Genomic DNA, 20,244 nt, shown 5'->3' with positions numbered 1-20,244 from the left:
TGGTAACCGGTATATCAATCTTCGGCCTCGTTCATCAGTGATCAGTCTATATATGTCGAACATTCCTCCAAAGCCCGAAGGAATTTCAAGGGCACTCCTTATTGGTGTGGACAAAGTAACAGGTTTCCCCAACCTCCCTCAAGCGCACACAGATGTGGCGAAAATGAAAGAGTTCCTTATGAACTGTATGTATATACGTTTTATACGGAAAAGTCGAATTACTAATTTATCGCTTTAGTTCGTGGCTACCGCCCGGAAAACATCATCGTTATGATGCATAGTAACAGTGTTTTGCCAAACTTATATCCTAGTAGGGTAAACATAGTGAGCATCCCAAGTTACGTACTTTCCATAGCATATCCAACTGTAGAGCACAGCTCCGCGAGATTGACCTTATTGTCAAACGCACATCCCAATACGACCAGATTTTTTTCTACTGTAAGTAAGCTCTTGCAACGTACTATATTTTCGAGCGCTAATGATTGATGATCCATCAGACACTGGTCATGGCGACCAGGTGACTTGTAGACACAACACTGAACCCGACAACAAGGATGAAGGTAGTGCCCAAGTCTCGTTCCTTTAAGCTATGTTAAAATCTTTGATACAGCCATCCTCACCTACACGGGGAAGCGTATCATAGATAATGTAAGTCTCATGTCATGATCATCGTCTGGTTCATGATGCTGAACGATCTCAAGACGTTAAAAAAACGCCTTGTTGATCCATTGCCTCACGGCGCCAAGCTTTTCGTGCGCATCCCTATTTGATCTTTAAGTCCTACTTACGATGTCGTCTGGTAAACAGGCGCTGTGGGATTGTTGCCACTCTCACACAGTGCTGGGTGCGTAGGTCTAAAGTTCGTATTCGTTTTCGCACTAATGCGAGCATCCAAGATTTGGAACATTTCAATTGCAACGGGTTATGGCGGATGCCTTTGAAAGTCCTGTCAGGTGAGAGTCATGTTTTTATTGTATCTTTAAGTCGATTTTGATGATTTCAGGTCTGGCAAGGAAAACCAAGAGCCTTGGTGGGTATTTTGTCGCTCTGTTCGCCATCATCTAAACATTCGCTACACAGGCAAGAGGCTCAGCTCCAACATCTTGAAGGATAGCTGCGATGGTCGTTTCTCATCAAAGGATGATTCTCAATCAAGAAATGTATCATCTGAAACTGACGGCGTGGATCTCTGCAAAGTGTCTTCTCCTGACTCATACTTGCCACCATGTTCATTTAATTGTCCTATGACGCTCCCCGAGAACCAGGTCATGGCCTACGTCGTGCGTGTTTCTCCGACTGATATATTCTGATATATTCTGAACTCGATGCCCCCAAGGTTTCCTTATCTGCATGCAAGGATAATCAGTTGGCATATGACGACAACGCTACGGGTGAAACTGTGACGAAGGTAATATTCAGTTCTTCTAAACATTTCCAGTCTGACTAATGGTCGCTTAGTTCTTCATCGACCACCTTGGTGAGAGGCATATTCAGAGAAAGAGAACCCTAGAACTCATCCTCTTTAGAGCACAATCCTAGACCTTCTTATTCCGAGCTACTCTGCTACATACGGTGGGTGGCACTTTCCTGTCTCCTGCGGCGCACTAATGAGCATTTCACAGGGGAAAGGTCAACGACATTACTCGCAGGCGCATACAACCGGCCAGTAAGACATCTAATCACCCGCATCATCTTCAGAGACTGTCGGAAAATGAAGTCGAAATCGAGGATTGGCACAAATGCGGTCACCATAGTCACTGCGATGACGGAAATGTCGATGACGGAAATGACACTTCCACTTTGAGCTCTCAGCAGCCTTCTGTGCGTTCGCCGTTGCTTTATCATGTTCGCCATACTTACCCTGTTTTTCGTGCAGTACTCGAGCCACTATCGCATGGTGAGTTTAATAATATGGCTTGCGTATTGAGTGTCATGTTCATGTTCGTGTGATTCAGGATATGTCGCAGATCATTGAATTCTGAAGCACAAGACGAACTGTATTGGCTGGCACAGCTACTATACGCTGGTCACGGTTGACATTTACCTTATTGATTAAATATTAATTTGCTTGGGAGGACCTTCGGGAACCTTTCTCTTCATACCCTGGCTTTCGAGCAAATACCACAGTTTACAACCTATCATATTCAGGACAATACCCACCAGTTCTCCTTCGAACTCTTGATCCTATTGTATTCTACTTAAAAGCTTAACAGCTTACATATTCTTATTCGTAATAACTGTCATTGCCATAGCTTTTGCTTGAGTCATTCAGGCAACCTGACGAACCCGCCAGCCGTCACATTGAGTAACCAACTGCCCCTGGAAAAACGTAAAATGCGTTGATCGCTTGAATGTAAATATGGGTAGCACAAGAGAAGGGAAGTGGCGAGCAGCAAGTGGAGTATGCGACTGAAAACAGGCCATCGGCGCTAATAACTGCATCTAGGTGGGGGAAAAATAAACCAAGTGTTGGAATTTCCTTGCAGGTAGAAGTAAGAAAATGAAGTGTGGTAGATGTCCATGAGATCCGCTGTCGTGGAACATGCACTATTTAACATGTCTCTCCCACTCGAGATCAACTGAACACCTTCAGCACCTTGTCATGAATGATACATTGCCCGGCGTCAAGCGGGGCAAATTGTATTAACAAATTATATGTGTGATGTGATCATACAAGTATGTTGATAAAGGTCGATAGTCCTACATAGGCGGCGGCGTCAATACGTTCGCATGGTTGATGTCGAAGGCGGTGAATGAGTGGAGGGCCGAGGCCAATGCGTGCGGACCGACGGCGTGTTTGAGATTAGTGCGGTTGTTCAGTGGGCGCTTGGATAAGTTAGAATTTGGACTATATGAACCTAGGGAGATGAGTTTTGTCGAGGAGTGGGCGCTTGAGCAGCGGATGCAGTACTCATGTTGGGACGGAGTCAGCGAAAGAATAACTGTTGGAACTTACATAACGAGAATGGGCTCCTCGGGGTCTTGCGTAGATCAACACAAAATATAAAAGGAAACCGTGACTGTGACGTTCCCAAAACCACATTCCATGATAACGTTAAACCTGGTTCGGGAGGAGGAAAACATTTGTTTCCGCATCGTTTTCGATGCAGAAAAATTGTGGTTAGCTATGTAGAGTCCGTATAATCCATCCCGCGCCTCGGCGCGATCTTTTTATTGCAAAAACACGTCTAGTGAGTCTCCGTGCGCCGATTCACGTCAATGCCGACACCAAACGCACTTCTCGACCACGAAAAAAGAACTCGTTCCTGCATTTCGGGTGAGTACTTACGGCGTGCCCCACGAGAGTCTAGAAGGAATTTGGCAGCTCATCACATGGAGCATGCTATGTTTGGGAGGAGCCCAGTTTTGCCCACCCCATGAAAAATCACACCTTGTGGGCTCATGGTGTACGGTAAGTATCGGTTTTGGACGTTTTCACGATGAAACGGCACACGTTTCCGTGTTCGGAACGCCATAATATATTGCTCCCCTGTCTATTCTAGGTACACCCCTCATCTCCCTTCCCGCCGGTTCCTCCCCGTGCATCAGCGACAGCCTCCGCTTGTTGATACACACAGGCGAGCGCGCGCTATCCAGGGTCGTTACACAGCCGCCGTGACATGCACTTAGTCATCCTCCCTGTGCCCCATGACAGGAAAGCCTGCCACTGGTCTAAACCTAGATCTTTTCTACGATTCTACGAACAGCAATACTGTGCTGACTCCCGATGAGTCAACACTGTATCGTGTAAGCCTGTATAAACCCAACTTTTCTACGAACACCGCTTTGCTCTGACTCTTGACTCGTATAAATCCTATGTCACAGGAGTTCTGATTCTTCTTGGACCTTTTATTACTTGTTGACCCCATCGCTCCATCACCTCGCTCCAACGTTCTGAGTCAAGCAGACTTCATCGGTGTCGATAACTTAGTCGGAACGCTTAGCAGTCGATTAAGATATAGATCACAACTGCCGATCATTTATCTTGCTGCGGTCGATCCTGGTCGATCACTTGAACATATCACTTGCCTTTTGGAAACGTTTCACCTTCTATTTGCTGTATTTATGGCAAACTCTACCAATGTTGGAAAAAAGATGGCCTTGCTCATCGCAGTCCAATCTGTGAATAAAAAAGGCTTCCTTCCCTTGCAGCATGCCCACGAGGACGCTGAATCGCTCAAACGCCTCCTTATCGGTGTGTCGTACCGTCTCTTGGGCCTGGATTATTCTTCTGAATCTGGATCTTCATTACGATGTTTACAGATAAGTTCGATTACCCTGAAGCGAATGTTGTCTTGATGAAGGATGATGTGAAGCTCCCAAAACATCTCTGGCCCTCACGGGATAACATGGTAAGGCACTCAATGACCAAGGCTCGCTGAAGTGACTAAATTACCCTTTGGCAGCTCAAGCAAATCACTAAAATGGTTACAAATGCATCCGCAAATGACTGTTTTTTCTTTTATTGTAAGTGAGAAGTGTCTGGTCAGTTCGCAAGTAATCAGAATGGAATGGACAAGATTCCGGTCACGGAAGCCAAGTAACTTGCAAGCACCACACGGAAACAGATGGAATGGACGAAGGTATATTTGATAGCCACGTTCGCTCTTCGCATTTGATCATATTTGCTAGTCATATACGCGTACACTGGCTGCTATATTATTGATAACGTACGACTCTCTCATACGTTGTTTCTTGATTTTGGACTGATCATGCATTCTCAGAAACTAAGAAAGGCACTGGTAGAGCCTTTACCTCGAGGCTGTACACTTTTCGTATGTGAAGGTTCCAAGGCATCGTGCAACGCGAGCTCATTGTCTTTTTGGGAGACAGGCACTGTGGGATTCATGCCACTCTGAGACAATTTTGGGTCAGTGCTAGTGGTCCTACTACTTAGCAAATATCCGATCTGATTAGAATCCAAAAGACCTGGAACACTACAAGTGCAATAAGTTATTGTCTGGAGATGCTGTGAGGACTCGGCGAAAGTCAATCACGGGGCGCTTCTTGCCGGGTATGTTGAGTTGGTTTGTGTCATACTCTCGTATGTTGACATAAGATCGAGGTTTCGTGTCGAGGCCAAGGACACTCCGTGAGTACTCCGCCCTTTCTTTCCTTGAAATGTCTGACTCGATTTTGTATGATCATCAATCAGCAGTCGTCAACCAACAACCTCTACCGCGTGGCCGTGCGGGGAATCCTTCACTAACGTTAAACAGCATTCTAATGCGACCTCAATCTCCCAGCTGGATTCCGCGCATGTTTATTGACAACTCACCTGCTGCTCTCCGTCGGGTTTTGTCCCCAGTCTCTTTGTTCAAGTGTACGGGTGACTGTCAGAATATGAAACCAGAAGAGCAGGAAGCAGCGCATGTAGTACGTATGATTTGGTCCTGGTTGATTTACTTACCGGCGACGTCACTAGGTTTCATTGTCGGCGTGTCGTGATAATGAATATGCGTATGATGACAATGAGACTCGTGGCACTGTGACTAAGGTGCGAGTTCCACATTAATTTGGTTGGTCTCCCTAACATGCTCCTTGCAGTTTTTCATTGAATGTGTATGTGAGTATGCTTCGAAACCTGAAATTTAGACATGAACACATACATTGGAACACAGCACAAGATCCCAAACCATCGTTGTTCACCTTGCTCACACACATCAAGTTCGGGTTCCATCTTTTACCTGAATCTTCCTGACAAATACCCAAGGAGTTGTGTGGATAAATTGAACGAGAAACGGCTGCAGCTCAGGATTGCCGACCGTCGCGCCACTGATGTCGCTGATAGGATGACTCGCGAGAAGACAAGGCCAATCATCCGACACAATACGGAGGTAGTCATCCATGACTTGGATGAGTACATGGACTGCCAAAAAGCTCGCTGCACATCAAAAGCGAGAACCGACTGGCAGAACCCAGGGGTAACTTTTCAGCTACTTTTTTGTTCTCGTGTCTGACTAGCCCGACGACAGTACGCCAGCCATTACCCATTAGTTGGTTCTTTCCTAAAATGTTTCGCACCAATTAGCTAACCCCCGGTGTGCAGGACATGAATCAGACTGTCGACACCATTTTCTGAGGATTTCTGATTTCTTGAATTATTTTGTAATTGATCTACCTCTTTATAGTTTGGCCAAGTTGACAATTTATTTAACCCGAGGTCCCGAGTTGTAATTGCATTCCCTATGGCACCATATTAGTAACGCGTATTGTATGATTGGTGTTCCTAGCCAGATAATAATACCCACTTTTCCATCAAACCATCGAGACCTGAGCAATTTATAACCGAAAAATGGGTTTAGTGTTCAACTTTTTACATGTTGTACGTATACTTGTAGGGCGGGCGTGAGGTTCTGGGTTGCGTATGTCGCGACTACACGTGACACTGCGTGGGTATATCCGCTTCTCTGAGTCTGAGTTTACCGACTAGTATCTCTTGAAGTTGTGAGTCTGCGCACAATGCCAGCCTTGCTGGCATGTAATCATTACATCAAGTTCTCAGGCCGAATCGTGTCAACCTGGACCGACCGCAGCCGCAGTGCCGACTTATCGTTGATGTTAAAGTGTTTCAGGTTGTGGGCAACCAGGCTTGGACCTTCCGAGTACTCCCTTCAAATAGGTCTCGAGCTTTTGGGCAACCAAGAGCCAAGTACACATTCATTCAACAATTACCCTCACTGATTCATCCCACAATTTTCAGAAATGTTGACATTCAGCATCCTCGCCCTTGTTATCCTAGGATATGCTGATGCATTACCCTCTAAAGGGCATCTTCGCACGAGCTGTGACCTATCCTGTGCAAGACTCCAGGTGCCTGCTAATCAGACACAGCTCATTGCGCCTACATATGCACCGAGCTTCATTGGCATTGGTGTTGGTACTCAAAACTACACTTGTAATGCCACCGAATCCACATACGCGTGAGTTCAAGCCTTGTTCCTCCAACACCATTGTTAACGCCATACAGACTTGTCGGAGCTGTCGCAGAACTTTTCGATAGCTCATGTTTATACGGTACTCCTACTTTCGAGAGCGCTCCAACCACGGTTTATGATGTGTGGTCTGCTACTACTGGTATAACGATTCAGGAAGTCATCACCATGATGGGGCTCACGCACGATTCTACCGTGCTTGGACAACACTATTATGTTCTGAACCCTGTGGGGTCCGGTTTGTCTCCAAAGTGGGACTTCACATCATCTGGGGGTGACAGCTGGAAATTCAAATGCCTATGTCATTGGTGCTAAAATTGGCGACCTGCCTAGCTCGAACTCGAGCAACATTGATAACTTGATGGTCAAAGCTGTCGAGGGAGAATTAGCTGTCGAGGTTTTCAGGGTGGATACCAACGGAGGTCAGCCGCCCACAAAGTGTGTAGCAGGAGACTCGAACATTACTGTCAAATACACTGCTCAATATTGTGAGTATTTCCTGAGAAACTGTAGTAATCAACGATAACTGACGAGATTTTAGGGTTCTTCCAATAAAAACATTTCAGAACACAACCTTGGATCATCCTACCGTCGATAGAGCCCCGGTCGTACTGCCATTTATTTCTATTTTATAAAATATACCCTTTCGTCGTCTCAAAAAGCCGTCAAAATGAAACCGCAAGCAAGGTGAACGGAGGTAGATGCTCTGATATATGCCGTGGTTGCAATCTCCCGAGAATATATATGCCTCGTTCGAGAACCTCAACCTCCTATTTATGTAAACCTCTCACTTTGGGATGCAAGTGGCCCTGTCGGTTCTTCGCTTGCTTCCAAATTACTTCCGTTTGCAGTGGTACCATCCAACAAACCTCCCGGTTCGTGTCAGGCGATCGCCGAGGGCAACTCACAATCGTGCGTTCTCAGCTTGGTTCAATTTTTACGTCATTCGTGACACTCATACGGCGCCATGCTCACTACGCATCAAGAACGCATGGCATTACAACCTTCTTGACACAGTAAGGGTGCCACGAGCAAGCCCCGAATGAGCACAACATCAATCAGGGTTGACGGTTTTGCCTGGAATGAATATATGGCGCAGCAGGAAGCCCGCGAATATCGTGTCTAGTGAAAAGTGTAACATCCAACACAGACATCGAATTCACAACGGTGCTATAAAGCCTTTGCGGTCATTTGAGGCTGATTACGATGCGCACTCGTCGCAGATAGACTCCATTATATCACGCTTCTGTGATTCGCAATGATCCGTTGACGGTTGATCGATGTCAATCCTGGTGTCAGGGATTCTGCCGGGAATCTGCCCAGTCCTGAACAGCCCTAAGACTTCTTAGAATTAAAGAGACAATTATATTATGACGGAATTCACGAAAATAATGGTTTGCCGAGTTGTCACTCACGTAAACTTCATCTACACCTTCATGAGCGAAGAGCTGGATTGGATCCGGTGTGAAGGAACAGATGCTATTTTGTCCGTGATATGCAATTGTGAGCCGAAATTGTCACCTTAATTGTTGGAATGAACGAACCATGTCCTACTCGTCAAGCCTCGCTGGTGCCCAAATTGTACGGTACCGTGAAGTTGGTGTCGTGTACTCGAGAACGTTCCCACCAAAAACTTTGATATCAATTTGGCATTGGAAACCTGCCCGCGGACATGGTTCGTTGTTCCCTAGGAAGGTGATCGGACATTGATATGTGACAAGACCCCGTGAACGAGGTTATCATCGCTCTAACACCATCCCAAGCATAAGACGAGTACTCAAAGTGCTGGACACCGAGGGGCTAGTAAGTCTGGAGTGATTCCGTGAAGGAAGTTACGGCAGTGTCCTGTTAGTATGCAAGCTTTTTTTTGGCATCAGATTGACTCGGGCCTTTGAAGTCAGTGACCCCATGTTGGACATGCTTCGTCATACGCACCTTTCCTGCGATGTGGCGCGCTGGCATATTATATGATTCGGACACGTACAGTATGCAAACATTGATGATTGATGGAAGGTCACGATTCGCCAAATGCATGGAAACTACAGCCTTGATGTTGTGCTAACAGGTCCAATTGTAAGCTGGCCGAGACCCAATTTCTTTGCCCAGCTCCTTAACAATCCCACGCCTTCACCTTCCACTGGAAGGGGTAAAGCGGGTTTACTACGAAGACTATTCTTCATAACACCAACAAAAGGGTGGTAGTATGTTCCAACGACACCCCTACAACAGAAACCATCAAGTCCCGGTTTATTACAGTAAATATAACACACCAAAGCATCCCCTGCAACAACGGCATAATTACTTGATCGCGAACCGTGACCCAAGCTAGTTTTCCCCAGTCGATGCGTGTAATTTGTTGTGATGAAGTGATGACAGGTGAAACGTGTGTAGCGGCGGTGAATGAGTCGTCAGTAGATAATGGAGGGTCGACACCGCCTCCTTTTCCCGCTATTTCTTCTACATGAAGGCACGTCTGCACGCGGCTAAGGTATGTCTGTTCGAACCGGATATCTGGTATGGGAAGACGTATCCGATGGGCAGCTTCAAGGCCGTCATTTACATTTAGTTCGCCGTGTTTACGGCGAACATGGTCTGAAAAATCATACACGTAGTCATGCGAGTTGGTGGATGATGGGTGTCTGTTGGTCATGGCGAGTTGTGGACTGAGGCCTCTATACGCCTCAGGTCCAGGAGCGAAGGGACAAACTGTTTTAAGCGAATGCGGCATTTTCCGATCTCGAAGGATGTTGGCATCAAACTCGTATTCAAACTTTCATCCACATGGTAAACTTTCATGTATACAGCATCATAATATGCACTTTCTTGGGGTAATACTTTCCTACTCCAAGGTGATGTGGGATTGTCTCATGGAGACCCAGTGCGTAGCGACTGACAGCCAATGGTGTGATTTCTTAGCCTTGGTCGTGGTTGATCGGACTTACCTCGCACCATTATCAAGGCGCAAGCAATTGACTCTAGATCCTTGTCGATTACATGCGTCAAGTGATCGGATTGCATTAGGAAATTCCACTGAGGCGATGGCGGGTACTTGGCTCTCGATAAGTGCTGCGAGCTATCGATCCATGCCCTTTCCGACGTTTCGAGGAAGTCGAAGTCTTGCGCATTGTTTGCACGTGTGCCCACATGAACTGCCTCGAGAACTCTGTCACAGGCCGCTCGACGATTGATACGTGGAGACAGGTTGTGATTTTAGCCTCCCATTCCTGACATTCAACTTTCAGGACACGGTAGATAACCACAGCTTTACCTCCTGAATCAGCACAGAGTGATATTATTCTGAACCCCACTTTTCATGACGGTATCAGATCAATTTCCGCACTCACACTCACTTCGCTTTCACAGAGTAACCCCCTTTTTTTTCTACAACTGCGGTCGTGATTGTTGGTTAACATCCGCTTGTTGAATCACCTCGTGGAAAACATGCGTCTTTCTAAAATGATACAGCGCGGAGTCCGTAGCATTGCCTACGTATCCCTGGTTTTCCTCATGTACGCACTGGGCTTTTTCTTTCCTCTATCTACTAATAGATGCTACGCGCTGAGCTACACTCGATACTTTCCCTTGTCATTATGCGTATACAACGCTACTTCCAACAATGTTCATCCATTACACACCTTCACCAATTTCTGAGCCGTGCAATCGAGCTTTTCGTCAACCTTATTCGACGCTTTCGTCACTCGTCACGGGTTCAAGATGATGCAGAAAAGGCGCCGGAAACAGCGTTTGAAGTTCGCTCTCTGCAGCCAATCGGCGGATACGTTTGCGCTAGTCAATTGCCGCCGAACTCGAGTCCTGATAACAGACCCAGTGAACCATGTTCCCCATCAGATGCTCCCTATGACACACCTACGCGTATTGTAATACCCCGTCCCCGCCCAACCAGGCAACAGACATCTCATGAAGCCATGTCTAGTCATGAGCATTTGACAGTGCCGGGTCCGCCAGAAATGAGGGAGCTCGTCACCGACCGCATACCACCTACTCCCGCTCTCCCTACGACCACGACTCGTCCTCCCATTTCTGTGAACACCAGGTTTAACAAGGGTTTTCTGAGTGGCTACCCGGAACTCTCTCAAATTTCTCCGAACCAGCGGACGCCTGTGTCACCAGAGGATTTCATTCCACGTCCTATTCTTTCTCGTGCAGCTACATTCGGTGGTAGCTCGGATGACCCATATCCTACTACGCGGTCTTTTCTGAGCCCCCGTCGGCATACATTGCAAGTGCCAAACTCCCCAGACCGTGAACCCATAAGCCGACCAGGCAGCGCCCAGTCAAATATTTCTCTTGGTCGAAATTCGTATCGAAAACACGATGGGCAAGCCCCGCGCCCTCGTTCTCCCACTGCGAGTCTTTACGAAAGCTCATCGAATATGTGTGCCATATCTTCCGCTACCCTCGCCCCAGCTCTGGCGTCGGATGCCGATGGCTCGCAGGTTATTTTCGTTCCGCGCGCTTCATCTTCGAGCCATGCGCATTCGAGTGAGAGTACTGGACCACGTTTTGCTCCGATGTCAGCGAATGGAGTCAAGCGTTTTGATCGACATTCCAGGGAATTTGCCATGATGTACGCATTATTACAAATATCGCACACGGATACTGAAATTGCATTAGCGATCCTTCGATATCTGACTACAAGATCCAAGCTTACCAGGTCCAATACCCCAGTCACGAGTGAAGTTTACAAATTTGTACCACTAATTACGACCACTAATATTCTCGATTTTAGCGGAAACCTCCCTGTAGGCTGGACGGCGCATGTACACCCGGAAGGTGCCCGCTACTTCCTGCATGAACAGACAGTGAGTGACGATTTTTCCCCGTGTGTGATGATTACAACTCGACTCCAGAGAACATACACGGAATCAGATGTCCGTTCACCGGAGGTATTGCACGATATCGTCTACTTCTCGAACTATCTTCGTGGTGAACTCCGCCTCGCCATTGACAACAAGAAGATTGATATTGACTACGACGATGTGGAACTAGTGCTTGAGCCGAAGAAAGCGATGTGTGCGGATATCATATGCTGTTATTACTTCGTCAACCCCGCGGAGAGATGCCTTTTCTGGCTAGATGAATATGATGCGGAGGATATGCTAGGGGAATGTCGGGGGGTTACTGCTTTATCTCACAAACGTAAGTGCATTTTGTGGGCGAGCCTTTGGTCTTATGGTATCAAAAATTTGCAGGACTGGCAGTTCAAGCTCAATACTGGTGTGTATCACTACCAAAGTACGTCTCAGATGCGTTGTTTTATAATTCTCGCTGACAATCTTAGTCTAGATTTCCAAAACTTAACGAGCGTCATTCCACAGGAAGCACTGGGAAATGTTCCCTAACCTTTGCCCAGTCGCGCAAGATATATTGGATGAGCTTAAGGAACTTATGCTCCATGCCACTTGCGGTTAGTATTTGGCCACGGACATACCTCACCATCTGAACACATCCTCAGATCACCTCACAACCACACGGTCTGCAGCAGCGTTGAGCGCCGATGAACTCAAGCAGTACTTTGAAATTGTGAAGTGGATACGAGGTAATGCCACGTTTATATTTCCTGTTCGTTGTGGTAATTTGGATCCCCAGTGAACTCAACCGGCGACAGAGCGCATGCGGTGGTCATCATAGGTGAGGGTGATACACCCGTCTCAGATAATGCTGCTGATCAAACGAACAGGGCGACTTATGCAAACCTTCTGTGAGCTTCTCAACCAAGCTAGTATCACAAGTCTCTTAATATTTTCCTCAGGTCGCAACCAGTACCTGAACTTCCATGGTCAACCATGTGCTCGGTTAAGTGTCGACCAGACAGTGCGCGGCTGGAGCTACAAGCCATCGATTTACATGACTATATTTGCTCCACTCCTATGCATGGCCCCCGTTGCTCACGTGAGATCCCTGCACACCAGCTTTGTAGACGATCTCGCAAGTACCTCAGAGTGGAAGATATTCATCACGAGACTGAATGGGCAACTCCAGAACCTTAACCTTCTTGTGAGTCGAATTTCGCTCTCACAGCATTATTCTGACGTGGATTTCTCCAGGGGACAGTGCTCCTTGGTGCCAATGTTGGCTTTCTGGCAATCCAAACAGTTGATTCTGGCGCCGGGCGTTCCCCGACGCAAATAGCTAGTTACATGTCGCTGGTTCTTAGTTTCGGCTCTATTGCTCTGGGTCTGACGTTCATTACTCTGGATCTCACTGGCAGGGATCGTGGTTCTGAGGCTGTGAGTCATTGTCATTTGCGCACTTTATGAATCTATTCATTGGGCTTTGTACATCATCAGTCAAGGTTTTTGCAACGGATGAATGACGGAAAACACGGTCTGGAAAAGTTGGCAATCATCTACAGTCTCCCTTACGCATTGCTCATGTGGAGGTGAGTTATTTATCCCTTCTAGACGATCGCCAGCTGAGCTCAAACCCAGCATGCTCTTCTTCATTGCGGCATTCTCCTACGAATGGTGTAAACCTGGAGATGCAGTCTCCAGGTCCATCGTCGGCGCCGTGCTACTTACTGTCTGCGGGCTCGTCGTCTGGTGCATATCTGCGGCATCCGATAAGCGTGCGCCGTGGTGGTGGGAGTCAGACCAGCCGGAATTGGTCAGCAAAGCGACTAGCGTAGAGACCAACAAGCGCCCGGATAATAAGCGTTATGGTCTGGCTTCTCGTTTGCGCGGCTGGTTTGCCACCACGAAGAAAACGAGTTTCAGTTGTCTCTGTTCGCAGCGCACGCAGCGGACCACCACCTCACACCCAGATGACTCGGGCAAATGTACCCCTCATCTCGTTTAGGCGCGCGACAGTGAGCCGGCAGGCTCCGCCTAAGATCACCGTGACCCAGAGACCTGAATCAGGGGAGGTAAATGGCACGACACGTACCCCGGTATCAGAGGTAGGGGTGGGCTATAGGGGATTCATTTGAAATTGATGGGATGTTTGTGCTAGAGATCTTTTCCATGTTGCCCATGTCACATCGCATCGATAGAGCATTATACACCTAGCTTACCATAGTTTCTTCGAGTAACGTTGGGAGTCCGTACCAACACTTAATCAATGTTTTTTTTCGTTGTTGAATCCAGCTTTGGCGGTTCAACTGGCCTTGCAAAATTACGAATGGCGGGGCATGGATAAGATCAGTTTACACTTTTCACCCACCATCTTCTGAACCTCCCGTGTAACCATGGCCTCTTAATATATGCTCTCGCTGCAGGCTAGCCTGGGGTACATCACATTGACAGTGATGTGCAAGGCGGCTCAGTCCCACCCAGATCACAGGCCGGGCCCTCTCTCGACGGTCCAGAACTGGCCAGGCTCGGCCTAGGCTTGATATACAATAATACACTATGGGTATGCAAATGAGTGGCTAGAGTTGAAAATGAAATAAGCGAAATATATATATATACCTGCGCTGGGTACACAAAGGCTCGTAAAGGCCTAAATGAAACAGCGCCAAGTGTACACCAGCGAAAACATGCATGGACGAGCGCAGACATGCGAGAACAAGTGTAGGCAACGAGAGAGACTCAAATGAACGAGCGTGTGGACGTCTTGAGAAATAAGGAACAAGATGGATCGTCAGCATATACATGAGTGAATCTTCAAGGTACTATTCCGATAGAAAAGAAACCTTGTCGTCAGCAGGTTTTGACCTGCACTGGTACAGTCCAAGAGACAAATTTAGATTCTGTTGTAGTAACCACTTTGGCCAGGGCAAAGTTGAGATGAGCATCAGAGGAAACCATCCATGAGCGAATCTTCAAGGTGCATTCTGATCGGAAAAAAAACCTATCGTCAGCACGTGTCAAACATGCGCAGTCCAAGAGAAACAGGTTTTGATTCTGTTGTACTGTTCTAGCAACCACTCGGCTAAGACCAGTTAAGATAAATCTCCGACGAAACGATCCGTTGTTGGCGGCAAGTTTCGAACCTCCAAGTCAAGATAACAGATTTCGATTCTGTTGTGGTAACCACTTTGGCCAAGATGTTTCACAAGTTGAGATGAACTTGAACCACTAGTGCTAGTGAATGTTCAAGGCGTGATAAAAGGAAAAAGATTGTTGAGTAGGTTTCGAACCTGCAACAAATTTCTGTCCTGTCCGCTGCTTACCACTTGGTCAAGATGGATGTCTACGACTTGAACTTCATCTGTATCGACAGTAGAATCGCACAAGATCAGCAGTCATTTGCCAACAAAAAATGAAATAAAAAGACTAGCCACCAATAATAAGCGAGTCGGGGGCTGGCGCCAACGCCGTTACGATCTTGGTTATGACGTACGTGAAGGTATCAGGTCATGGCAAAGCTCAAGCTTCAAGCACGCGGAAAGCTGCAAACAGGGACTGCTGCGGTCACGTGACCTGGAAATTTTCGGCCCGATAGAGCTTGCCCAGAGCGATGTGCTATGCATGAGTACACTAGTACTATCTAGTACAAAGCTTCTCGGGGCTCGCCGTGACTGATTTAACTCTGGATGATGTTCTTTCCTTTCATTCTGGCAGCTATATCACTCCTGCTTTCTATCTTTTACAAACCGTCTGAGTTTAACACGGATGCGCTATCAGAGCAAACCGTGTCGCCTTCACGCATCCTCCTATTAACTGCTCATCCTGACGACGAATGCTTTTTCTTTGCGCCAACAATTCTGGCCCTTCGGCGAAGTAGCTCAAGTCCTGAAATCTTCTCCTTATGCTTATCCAGCGGAAATGCTGATGGTCTCGGGGAACGACGAAAGGGAGAGCTTGTGCGCAGTTTAGACATCCTCGGAGTTGAGAAGGATAACCGTTGGGTTATCGACCATCCGTGCGTCATCCTATTATATATAGTTCATAAAGAGCTTGACAAGTTGTTTTTAGACAGTTGCAAGATAACATAACGCAGCAGTGGGATGCAGAGATTATTGCTGAAGTCCTTCGACCATTCGTCATTGAGCACCACATCACTTCAGTCAGAAATTAAATCCACTTGCATGGGTGTACTGTGCACACTAACCGTTCTTTCACGGCAGATCTTGACTTTTGACACCAAGGGGATATCTTTGCATCCCAATCACTTTTCGCTCCCATTGGGTGCATCATACCTCATCAAATCTCTATCATCTTCACATACATCTGTGCCACGTCTCTTCAGTTTAGTCACGGTGCCGGTCCTTCCGAAATATGCCGGGCTGCCGTCTGCCATTCTTACTCGCCTCGGCGTCATCTCTCAAGCCCCTTTAGCCTTTGAGCCTACAGTGGATTCACTTCCAGTCTTTATTTCAGGGATCCCGGACTATCTCACAACTGTAAGGGCTATTTCAGCGCATGACTCGCAGATGGTGTGGTTTCGCTACTTGTACATGACGTTTTCGAGGTATATGTGGGTCAATGAATGGGTCGAGTTCAAGACTCAGAAAGGCTTAGGGCAAGATCCACTTGGTGCTACCATATGAGGGTCTAGGTCAGAATAATCTAGAAGACGAGTAGGCCAGAATTCGAAATACATCATGCTGCACGGGCTGCAAACGTGCTGAAGATATCGTGTTCGAAAGTGCTTAGGTCGGATAGAAGAAGCTGTCCACAGCCACGCCCACTGTGTCCCACTATTATCATGGCGTAACTCAGTTGAGCTTGAGTTTCACCTATAGGCTATAAAACCGATATACATAGTTTCTTCTCTCAATTTGTTCTTGTTTGCTGCATTTCAGATTTTCGGTTTGCCTTGTTGAGTTGCCAAACGCCTGGGCCGCCAGATTCGAGTGTACTATGACACGTTTCAGTGCCGCCGTCAGCGACAGTAGCGATGACGAACATGATGTACATATGGTTCAGGACTTCAAGAAGTCTCCAGTGCGGTCGCCGCCTAAACTACCGGAAGACCACAATGTCGAAGCTGGTTCAGATGAGGACATAGGAGTTGACCAAGAATCAGACGAAGAAACCTCGGAAGAAGATGGCTCGTCAGACATGCAGGAGGACGACCTAGCCCCCACTCGCTCAAGACTGACGCGTAATCACGCGGATTCCGATGACGACACTGAGGACGGATCGGAGGATACAAGTTCACACTCTGCTTCGTCCAGTGAATCCGATGTTGATGTGTCAGCCCAACGGGAGGACGTTTCGGTGATACCATGGGCTAGGCAAGTCGGTGTGGATGCGCAGAAGATGCACGTCATGCAGACTTCACTATTTCGAATACCTGAGGAGGCCGTGGCAATTAAAGCTATGAACCGTGCAACACGACCTCAATTCAAGTTGCCGCTTACTGTCAGGCGAAAACATAGTCGCGACTCCATCGGAGATGGGCTGCGGATGGACTCACAGGAGGTCTGTCGCGTATCTTGTCTCAGCACAAGTCTTTAAATTAATTCCGTGTTCTCCAGAGGGCATCATTTGCGCATGACATTGAACCACCAGCTTACCGACCGTCTAGAAAATATGCTCGAGTGGAAATCTCAGCCTCTGCCGTGGCCGGCTGTGAAGATAGTCTGGTAGATGCTGGTTTGGCGTTTGGTCGGTCCTTCCGCGTAGGCTGGGGACCAGGTGGCACTTTAGTCCACCTTGGGCGACTCTGTGCTCCATCAAGTCAAATGTAAGCTTCGTACATCTTCATGCAATAATAATGCTCAGTTGTTGATGTGTATCGTGACAGTGACACTTCTGCAAATTCTTCAGTGATCACGAAGACAATCGTACCGCTCTTCGCAGGTTCTCATAAAGAGGCCAACGTCCGGCTCTCACGTTTGCTGCAACACCACTTGAGCAAAACACCAATTGTTAAAGACGAAAGTGGAATCCCTTTCGCAGATCCATCCACCGAACTTGATTTTTCCTCTTTCGTCTCCCTGTACCCTTCCTCCGACCACTCTGACGAACAGTCTCTTTTCCGACTCGGTCGCGCGTTATTTGACAGCATCGACTTGCACCTCGCGCCGGAAATTACTGTTGACGTGCGCAATCGGATATCTGCAGTGCGCCGGAAGGCTGCACTATCAGATTGGCTTGAGGAAGCTGTGGGCTATCTTGTAGATGCTGATCTCAAGAAAAATACCTCTGGCGACTCTGCTGCATGCATTTATACCCTCCTTACAGGCAACCAAATAGAAAAAGCCTGTGAAGCAGCCATGGACAACGGCTACGTCAAACTCGCAACTCTGATATCGCAGGCTTCGGGCGACTTCGAGTTCAGGGAAGACTTGATGGAACAAATTCAGCTTTGGCGGGAGCAGCGGATAGACGTGCACATTGGGGAGGGCATGCGCAAAATTTACGCCTTACTCGCTGGAATACTGGATGTCGTGGAAGGGTCAAAAGCTAGCAGTCTAGAGCAGTGTCCAGACGTTGACCCTATCAAGGGTCTGGACTGGAAGCGCACCTTCGGCATGCATCTGTGGTTCTCAGAACCGATGGACGCACCAATATCACAGGTCTTCGAATCCTATAACCGATCACGACAAGAATCGCCTTTTCGTGTCTCCCCTCCACTCCCATCGTACCTCGATCCCTCATCAGAACCGTTACCGTACAACATTATTCCCACCCCATCGCCTTCTGATGCTCTCTTTTCTTTAATTCGCCTACATGCAGACCCTGCATGCTCATTATCACAGGCGCTCTCCCCACTCTCATTCGGGCCTTCGCCAGGCGATTACTCACTCTCGTGGCATTTGTACATCATCTTATCCCGATGTATGCGCATCCGTGACTTCGCCGATCGCGCAGACCCGGGAAGGCGCAGGGACGCCATGGATGATGATAATGAACAAGATCAGCATGAAGGCCATAGTCCAAGTGCCGACCTGCTTGCGAGCAGCTACGCACATCAACTGGAGCAGCTTGATATGCTCCAGGAGGCTGTTTTTGTGCTTTTACACATTGAGGGATCCGCAGGGTGAGACACGTTGTCAATCTGTATGTCTTGGCTACTCACGGTGGTGGCAGTCGTGAAAAGGCGATCAAAGACCTTCTACACCGCTCCGCTGAAAAACTGGATGAGTGGATGTGTAGCGGCATTCTCGGAAGCCTCAAGATCCCCGTAGCTTGGGTGAATGAAGCCAGGGTCAGCGTTTTATTCTTCTCCCCACTCAAGCACTCACCCTTTTGCATAGGCTGTGTATGCCATCTACGAAGGCAAAGTTTTCGAAGCCTACCAATTGTACTTGAATGCAGGATTGTATCAGCAGGCTCACGACCTTGCTGTCGTTGAGCTTGCACCTGAGGCAGTCATCCGGCAAGACCTTGATCTGCTTATATCATTATTTGAAAGAATTGCCAATCAGACCGTCGATGGATGGCATACTCGGGGCAAGGTAACGTCATTTCTCCTTCCGCTCTACCTATTTATCTGAAACTCCTGACCCAACTAGGTTTATATGGACTATGCTCATGCTATGACACGCATTCCCGAGCTGCACGCTTCGCTGACAGAGTCAGCAGTGCCAGATGCAGTCGAGGAACAGGAGTTGGACAATTTCACACGTACTGTGCCCCGCCTTATCAACATTTTGCCCGATGTGTTGTCCAGTCCATCTGACCCACGACACAAAGTCGCACTAGCCGAGATGATTTCTGGCCTGATAGCCGTGCTTGATATAGTGAAGCCCTTGGCACTGGTGCGTCCCTTCTTTTGTTATGCTGACTAGGAAGCTGAACATTGATCCTTGTCGCAGTCGCAGTCACAAATAAAGTTGACCTCGATCGACGAGGCTACCAAGCTACGCCACATACAAACGACATTCTTTGAAAAATATATGAGGTCAATTCAGGCCTCGTGATTGCTGTTTTGTCAGAAGACTGCTTCTTCGCATTTATCGTTGTATTTAACTGTCGTGAATACCTTTTCTTCCCGTATTGTAGTTAAGCAGTGACTGAAGTGGGGACATGTTCGTTCTCAATACTCTTCTACGATATTCATGTGGTTCTGGTTCGAATCTAAGAACCTGTTTGAATTTCGCTCACTGAAAGAGCGCTTAAAGGCTGTAGTTACCGTATAGGTTTAGTATGTGTAAGTCAGGCCCACTTTCTTTGGGTTGATTTCACGTCTTCCGCCACAATGAAATGCTGTTCCTAACCATAGAGACTGCTTAGCTCTGCTGATGGAGTTCCTGGAATGTTAATATTAGGTGGAGTAAAATGATGTTCCTAAAATAGTATCACACCAAATTCAATCTCTACGGGCCAATCATAAGTATGCGCGCTATCGAGCTCAGGCGAACTGAGCCGAGAACAACCAAAAGCTTGCAACGCATTACGACTCACGCGTACCAGTGACCACTCTACCCCTAGCTAGCCCACTAGTTTGTGCC

At 47.5% G+C, this 20,244-nt stretch overlaps 7 protein-coding genes across 7 annotated transcripts; 6 read left to right on the top strand and 1 right to left on the bottom strand.

The window, feature by feature from the left end:
• Positions 1-52: 52 nt before the first annotated feature.
• DFJ58DRAFT_839320 (caspase domain-containing protein) lies at positions 53-1,982 on the top strand (the record flags this gene model as incomplete). Its single annotated transcript, XM_041392514.1, has 16 exons — positions 53-185; positions 239-324; positions 378-438; positions 498-560; positions 611-648; positions 702-752; positions 808-844; positions 897-953; positions 1,004-1,030; positions 1,081-1,280; positions 1,337-1,408; positions 1,459-1,477; positions 1,527-1,572; positions 1,623-1,821; positions 1,877-1,897; positions 1,956-1,982. The coding sequence occupies 16 exons, from the start codon at positions 53-55 to the stop codon at positions 1,980-1,982; spliced, it is 1,137 nt and encodes a 378-aa protein (XP_041246589.1).
• A 2,083-nt stretch (positions 1,983-4,065) lies between these two features.
• DFJ58DRAFT_725280 (peptidase C14, caspase domain-containing protein) lies at positions 4,066-5,701 on the top strand (the record flags this gene model as incomplete). The annotated part of the gene is made up of 13 exons (XM_041385215.1): positions 4,066-4,195; positions 4,264-4,352; positions 4,407-4,467; positions 4,521-4,583; positions 4,633-4,670; positions 4,725-4,775; positions 4,834-4,870; positions 4,928-5,014; positions 5,066-5,092; positions 5,159-5,376; positions 5,426-5,497; positions 5,548-5,566; positions 5,622-5,701. 13 exons carry the CDS (start codon positions 4,066-4,068, stop codon positions 5,699-5,701), a joined length of 972 nt encoding a protein of 323 aa, XP_041246588.1.
• Positions 5,702-6,334: 633 nt separating this feature from the next.
• On the top strand, positions 6,335-7,632 carry DFJ58DRAFT_775198 (uncharacterized protein). Its single transcript, XM_041389422.1, is given in 4 exon segments — positions 6,335-6,923; positions 6,971-7,168; positions 7,188-7,423; positions 7,477-7,632. The coding sequence occupies 4 exon segments, from the start codon at positions 6,706-6,708 to the stop codon at positions 7,488-7,490; spliced, it is 666 nt and encodes a 221-aa protein (XP_041246587.1). The 5' UTR covers positions 6,335-6,705; the 3' UTR covers positions 7,491-7,632.
• A 1,284-nt stretch (positions 7,633-8,916) lies between these two features.
• On the bottom strand, positions 8,917-9,646 carry DFJ58DRAFT_775194 (uncharacterized protein). The gene is made up of 2 exons (XM_041389421.1): positions 9,206-9,646; positions 8,917-9,155 (listed from the first exon to the last, which is right to left on the bottom strand). The coding sequence occupies exons 1-2, from the start codon at positions 9,583-9,585 to the stop codon at positions 8,975-8,977; spliced, it is 561 nt and encodes a 186-aa protein (XP_041246586.1). The 5' UTR covers positions 9,586-9,646; the 3' UTR covers positions 8,917-8,974.
• Positions 9,647-11,209: 1,563 nt separating this feature from the next.
• On the top strand, positions 11,210-14,135 carry DFJ58DRAFT_775187 (uncharacterized protein). The gene is made up of 13 exons (XM_041389420.1): positions 11,210-11,523; positions 11,571-11,630; positions 11,686-11,758; positions 11,807-12,095; positions 12,149-12,173; positions 12,275-12,363; positions 12,412-12,495; positions 12,546-12,587; positions 12,709-12,953; positions 13,004-13,186; positions 13,247-13,338; positions 13,388-13,629; positions 13,667-14,135. The coding sequence occupies exons 1-13, from the start codon at positions 11,330-11,332 to the stop codon at positions 13,882-13,884; spliced, it is 1,836 nt and encodes a 611-aa protein (XP_041246585.1). The 5' UTR covers positions 11,210-11,329; the 3' UTR covers positions 13,885-14,135.
• Positions 14,136-15,255: 1,120 nt separating this feature from the next.
• DFJ58DRAFT_905197 (putative deacetylase LmbE-like domain-containing protein) lies at positions 15,256-16,601 on the top strand (the record flags this gene model as incomplete). Its single annotated transcript, XM_041394945.1, has 4 exons — positions 15,256-15,309; positions 15,502-15,761; positions 15,815-15,905; positions 15,967-16,601. The coding sequence occupies 4 exons, from the start codon at positions 15,256-15,258 to the stop codon at positions 16,387-16,389; spliced, it is 828 nt and encodes a 275-aa protein (XP_041246584.1). The 3' UTR covers positions 16,390-16,601.
• On the top strand, positions 16,602-20,010 carry DFJ58DRAFT_681072 (nuclear protein 96-domain-containing protein). The gene is made up of 7 exons (XM_041383214.1): positions 16,602-17,266; positions 17,323-17,531; positions 17,592-18,830; positions 18,881-18,998; positions 19,048-19,248; positions 19,306-19,551; positions 19,609-20,010. The coding sequence occupies exons 1-7, from the start codon at positions 16,703-16,705 to the stop codon at positions 19,711-19,713; spliced, it is 2,682 nt and encodes an 893-aa protein (XP_041246583.1). The 5' UTR covers positions 16,602-16,702; the 3' UTR covers positions 19,714-20,010.
• The last annotated feature ends 234 nt before the right edge of the window (positions 20,011-20,244 follow it).

Source organism: Suillus subalutaceus (genome assembly GCF_016647625.1).
Source record: "Suillus subalutaceus strain FC151 chromosome Unknown DFJ58scaffold_25, whole genome shotgun sequence".
NCBI lineage: Eukaryota > Fungi > Basidiomycota > Agaricomycetes > Boletales > Suillaceae > Suillus > Suillus subalutaceus.
This window is presented reverse-complemented; position numbering and strand designations above follow the sequence as displayed.